The sequence below is a fragment of the Crocuta crocuta genome, unplaced genomic scaffold, assembly GCF_008692635.1.
Source record: "Crocuta crocuta isolate KB4526 unplaced genomic scaffold, BGI_CrCroc_1.0 scaffold139, whole genome shotgun sequence".
In the NCBI taxonomy this organism is placed as follows: domain Eukaryota; kingdom Metazoa; phylum Chordata; class Mammalia; order Carnivora; family Hyaenidae; genus Crocuta; species Crocuta crocuta.
Genome location: NW_027533258.1, coordinates 7,770,322 through 7,776,443, shown reverse-complemented (window position 1 = coordinate 7,776,443; position 6,122 = coordinate 7,770,322). Strand labels below are relative to the sequence as shown.

General features: G+C 42.0%; 1 protein-coding gene and 1 long non-coding RNA gene across 2 annotated transcripts in view; one reads left to right on the top strand and one right to left on the bottom strand.

Moving 5' to 3' along the window:
• The window catches only part of LOC144217065 (myosin-1), a 23,514-nt gene extending 22,705 nt beyond the window's left edge, over positions 1 to 809 (bottom strand). Inside the window, exons 1-3 of the mRNA XM_077746535.1 lie at positions 606 to 809; positions 371 to 514; positions 96 to 252 (exon numbers count right to left, since the gene is read on the bottom strand). Of these exons, the coding sequence (XP_077602661.1) occupies positions 96 to 252; positions 371 to 514; positions 606 to 809 (505 nt within the window). The remainder of the gene's footprint in view (positions 1 to 95; positions 253 to 370; positions 515 to 605) is intronic.
• LOC144217066 (uncharacterized) overlaps positions 1 to 6,122 on the top strand; it is a 206,018-nt gene that overhangs the window by 114,448 nt on the left and 85,448 nt on the right. The window lies entirely within an intron of this gene.

Below are 6,122 nucleotides of genomic sequence, written 5' to 3'. Positions count from 1 at the left end.
GTGGATTCGATTATTTCTAAAGATCTTTTTAACTTTAACACTTTGTGACTCTAGGTGGTAAAGTAATTTGTATGAGAAACACTTGAGCCACTCACCTGTCAGCATGAACTGATAGGCATTGTCGGAGATGGAGAAGATGTGGGGTGGGGCCTCCTGGCGCTTTTTGCCTCGGTAGGCTGTCACCACCTCTGCATTGTACACTGGCAACCACTTGTAGGGGTTGACAGTGACACAGAACAGGCCTGAGTAGGTCTGCACCAAAAAGGGGGAAAGAAGGAATATAATCATTTCATAGGGACCTTAGTAATCAACTGTTTTTCAAAAATATTAACTACCTGAACAAGCAGAAGGGCCATGAGAATGGACTCACGTAGATCATCCAGGCTGCATAACGCTCTTTGAGGTTGTACAGCACGGCGGGCTCGTGCAGGTGGGTCATCATGGCCATGTCCTCGATCTTGTCGTATTTGGGAGGGTTCATGGGGAAGACTTGATCATCTTTCACTGTCAGAGTCTGGTAGACAGGAAAGATAACTGTTTTGTCAACTGAGTGACCAAACAAAAAACCTTGCTCACATGTGGCCAGCTCCAAGGACTCTACTTACCGCTCCCGCTTCGGTCTTCACCGTCACCTTCCCTCCTTCCCTGCTCTGGATAGTCCCTTTGACAAAGGACTCCTTGGGCTCCGCCACAAACACAGATGTCTTGGCGTCAAAGGGCCTATTCTGGGCCTCAATGCGCTCCTTTTCAGACTTTCGGAGGTACGGAGCTGCCTCCCCAAAAATGGCCATTTCCTGGTCAGAACTCATGGCTGCAGGTTATTAGCGGCAGCCCAGTCAAAGACCCTGCCTGGGAGAGGAAGGAAAGATACTATAGACATTCAGATATTATAGATTTCACATTTAGGAAAAGAAAACATTCTGTATTCATTTAGCATTGCATTGAGTATGACCACACCCCCGGTTTGGCTAAAGATGAAATATGGGTGTTCATGTTCTGTGCCGGCGCTGATTGGTTCTTAATCAAGCATTTGGAAAGAGACTGTGGTTTCTGGTTCACCTGCTGTATGATGTTGTAGCTCTCTCTGTTTCATCTGTTATGTATACTCCTTTCTATAAGCTGCCTGGGATTGGCTTGTATAGGGCACAGGGTATCTTTGCTGAGAGGGCCTCTGCCAATTGGATGATAAGCACCTTGCAGGCAGGAAGCACTTTTCCTTCTACAGCATCCTTCCCACCCCTTAACACATGCAGGGTACAGGCAAGGGCTCAAAGCTGGCTTTGTGAACTCACAGTACAATGGATTTCTGTTGCTAAAGTTCTAGGAACTATTTTGTACGTAGGGAAAATCTTTTCATTACAGATTCGGATTCATTATAGACTCACAAAGACTGCCTAAATCAAGGAAAGCAGGAATGTGGGGAGCTTTGCTTTGCATTGTTTTGCTAAAAAACATTCTATTTTACATCAATTGTTTCTTGTTCCCATACCGTAATTTTGACAAATTTGGCTTCTTCGCCTGTCTTTAGTGTTTCTCAAAGACGAATTCTAAAATACTATTCTCTGTTTTCTTGTGTTATTATTGAGATTCTCATAAAAATTTCGCAAAATTTTCTTTTCAAGATCTGTCTCTTGCCACTTTAACATTCATTAATCCTGTCAATAGTGATCATAGGTAACTTATTTTATAGTAATAAAGATATTTTTTCCAGAAAGACTCAAAGCATTGTGTATTCGGAAAAGCACACTTTTCCATTCAAACTGCAGGGATTTGGATAACACAAAATGCTTTGTCTTGCTGAAAATGCTCAGTCATTTTACATATCTTTCTTTTTTAATTTCCATTTTATAGACTGTGAAACAACATCACATTTAAGCCACTTTTCCAAGGCAAGGACTTAGTTCATTCAGATGGTCTCACAGAGTTTTTATATTATATGATGCTGATGCAAAGCTGTAGTATAGGAAATTTACATTTTCTGTATAAACGAATAATAACATCAAAATGTTGTATTACATGTTGTAACTCAGTTAATTTAAAAGACAGACTGCGGTGCTGGAAATAGAAAAAAAATGCGTATAAAACTTCTCAAGACTCTGAGAAAGCATTTTCATATATTGCAGAGACTATAAATTAATGAGAACCAGTTTCTAAAGTCCCCATCAGAATTTTTTCAAAGGAAGCATGATCAGCCACGAAATGAAAATGCTTTCATTTTATAACCCCCTGAGCACTCTCAAACTACCTTCAGAAGATTTCTTGCCCCCTGTGAGGAATTGGAAAAAAAAAATCAGTATCTTACCTTAGAGACGCAACCTTGAAGTAGGTCAGAACTATAAGAAAAAGAACAAATTTCTTCTGATTAAATTCTGACAGTTCCCAATAACAGCATAATTCTTAAGTGAGAATGAGGAAATGACTGGGGACACCGAAACATCTAATTAAAATTGCAACGGAGTAAGTAGGTGCCTCAGTGGAAGCACTGCCAGAGGCAGGGAAACGGGGGTGTGTGGCATGTGTGAGGGTAGCCAGATATCCCTTACCGTCTGCAGACAGAGCCCTGTCCTCACACACACTTACCTTGAAGCTTTATGAGGAAAGACGAGCCAACTCATTCCAAGGGTACTTTTATAGGGTCAAATATGGAAAACACGTAGCCTCCTCCTCTTTCTTAAAACATATTTGGCAAAACATGTTTTTGGCAATGAAGGTCTCCAAGCATAATTCCCCTCATATTAAAGATGTTTGGATATAATTAGAAGTATTTCCTCTCACATTGGGTTAAGTATATGAATCAATCTCCTATAAATAATTTGAGAGGTCGGCAATCTGAAAGTGATCTGCCTTTGGAATAATATAAGGTGTTGTTTCAGAGATGGCTATGTTCTGCCATCCCTGGACTTGGTTGCTGCCGTCATTCTGTTTTCCTGAGCTGCCTGTGCGAAGTCTCTTCCACCGGCCGAACAATTGCAGATATTAGAGTAGGAAGGGAGTTTGCTGCTCTTAACCAGAGTGTTAGAAAGAGGTGGTTAGTCGCTCCCAAGAGGGCATGATTTTTGTTTGTTTGTTTCCTTTGCAACTTATTGTGCTTTTTTGAGGGTGCTTGGACGTGTGATTTTAAAACTTGCTTGGTGCAGAGCAGCCAAAGACCGCTTCTTTTGTTGCATCTGGTCCGCTCACTCTGATTCATTGTCAGAACAGACCACTCCCACTCCAGGCTGGCTCCACACTGCTTTGGCTCGCCAAGCCGAGGTGGCCAGCTTCTCTCATTTTCTGAAAACACAAGTTGCTTGCGAAATCCTGTTTCCTTTATGAAACTCGACATAGGAAAATATTAGAAAGCAGGGCATTTCTCTGTCTAGATAGGCAGCATCTGTGGCTTCTCCACCAGCTACCCATGGTATATATTTCACAGTTTGCTTACAATGCCCGAACAAACAATACCCAAACATTGCTTCCTATTCTGATTTTTAAAAAGATGTTCGTTATTGTGTCTGTCTTGTGTCTCTCTGTGTCAGCATGGTCACATGCTGTCTGTCTGCGGCTCACACCCAAAGTGCTGCACGTACTCTGGCAACAATTCCTGTATTATTGCACTTACATTTCAATCATTTTCCTCATTTTACTAAGAAAATAGCTGAGGTCCAGAGAATGGGAGTGACCACAAATTACACAGCAGCCTGAACCCTGGTCACCTGACTGGCATGGCAGCCCAGTGTGCTTTCTGGTATCACTCTTGTACCTGGAGTAGATTAAAGCCACCAGGAAGGGCCTTACAGGAGACATGCGTCTGATGGGAGCCTTCCTAGCCAACTCGTAGCTCGCTTTGTTGCCACAGGTATAGCATTTTACTTTTTTTCATATCTGGGGGTTTTTTTTTTTTTACACTTTCTTTTCATTTTCTTTAGCAGACCTCCGAGAAGTGTGGGCAGTGATTTTCAGGACGACAGAATATTTTAATTATGTTCTCAGTAGGATTTGATAGGAATTTTAAGATAGCCTTTTGACTCACTCTGGACAGATTATTTGCAATAGGTTTGCTGTCAGACATCGTTTTTGGTCATTATTGTCAAGTTATGAGGAATTGAGGCATCTATAGGTGGCATGGGAACAAAGTGAAAGTGAGGCCAAAGTGAGAAGGGTGATCCCACACCCTTCCTAAGGCCAGAATGACAGTGGGAATCCTAATTACCTTCTGGGTTGCTTCCTTCTGTCTGATTTAAGTCATTCTCCCGCAGTGCATTAAAACCAATATCTGTCTGCATGGATAGTGACCACTTGGCTTTTCCTTTATGCTGTCCAGGAAGGTTTCACTCTTGGCTCTGCATCTCAACTGAATCCATTTTTTAAAATTTTGATCATCAAGGTACCTAGGTGGCTCAGTCGGTTAAGCGTCCAACTCTTGATTTTCAGTTCCGGTCATGATCTCACCATTCGTGAGTTTGAGCCCCTACCTGGCTCTGTGCTGATGGTGTGGAGCCTGCTTGGGATTCTCTCTCTCTCTCTCTCTCTCTCTCTCTCTCTCTCCCTCCCTCCACCCCTCTCTCCCTCTCTCTTTCTCCCTCTCTGTCTCTCTCCCCTTCTCTCTCTGCCCCTTCCCTGCTTATGCACTCTCTCTCTCTCAAAATAAATAAATAAACTTAAAAAAAATCTTAATCATCTAGAAAAACTTATCTGAATAATCCAGATTGCTACCATATCAGGGTTTTTGCACCATAGTCATACTCATTATTATATGTGTTGAATACATACCTAAGTTACCTATGTTGGGATTCATATTTTGTTGACACTTTTGATCATTTATTTATTTTGGCACTTCACATGATTATACAGGCAGCCATCAAATCTGGAAACATAGGCTAATGGCTTATTGATATTACATTAGAGTATGTGGAGTAATATTCTCTTTGTCTCCAGACTGGATAGGCACCCTCTAGCTTTCCTAGGGAGAAGGGCATATTTCACTCCTGCCCTCACCCATTACCCAATGTGTGCTCTGTGAGTATATGGTATATAGGGCTAATGATAGTAATACTTTGGGTTTGTATTCTTGATAACATCAAAGAGAGGTAATGAATGAAGTGTAGTCTCAATCCCCTATTTGGGAGTATAGCCACTGTCATTCTTTGCATTGACCTGGAAGAGTAGGTTTATGTTAGGAGGATCAGGAGCTTTCTTTTAAAAAAAATTTTTTTTTTATATAGCTTATTTATTTTTGAGACAGAGAGAGACAGAGCATAAGCCAGAGGAAGGGCAGGGAGAGAGGGAGACACAGAATCTGAAGCAAGCTCCAGGCTCCGAGCCAGCTGTCAGCACAGAACCCAATGTGGAGCTCGAACCCACGAACTGTGTGATCATGACCTGAACTGAAGTCAGACACTTAACCAACTGAGCCACCCAGGCGCCCAAATCAGGAGCTTTCTAAGATCCTACTATGCCCTGGCATTAGGTTCATGTTGGAAAGAAAGGAAGGTGGCTTTCAGGTTTCTTCCAGAACAGGCTTCCCTGAGAGGCAACAACTTTGTAGTCTTAAAGTATTTCTATAGACTTAAAAGTGAATGCTACTTCTTTTTTTTTTTTTTTTTTACAAATAGTTTATTGTCAAATTAGTTTCCATATAACACCCAGTGCTCATCCCCACGTGTTCTCCTCCATGCCCATCCTCCCTCCCCCCCACATCCATCAGTCCTCAGTTTTTGTCAGCATTCAAGAGTCTCTCATGGTTTGCCTCTCTCCCTTTCCCCCACCATTTCCCCCCTTCTTCTCCCCCATGGTCCTCCGTTAAGTTCCTCCTAATCCTCCTATACGTGCAAAAATATGGTATTTGTCCTTCTCTGCCTGACTTATTTCGCTCAGCATAACACCCTCAAGGTCCATCCATGTTGCTACACATGGCCAGATTTCATTCTTTCTCATTGCCATGTAGTATTCCATGGTATAGATAAACCACATCTTCTTGATCCATTCGTCCGTTGATGGACACTTAGGCTCTTTCCATGTTTTAGCTATTGTTGAGAGTGCTGCTAAGTGAATGGTACTTCTTAATGGCAGGTTGAGTGTAATTGATTGATAACCTTGTGATTATTCTAGCTTTGACACTGTTTTAGGAGAAAGAGAAAGAC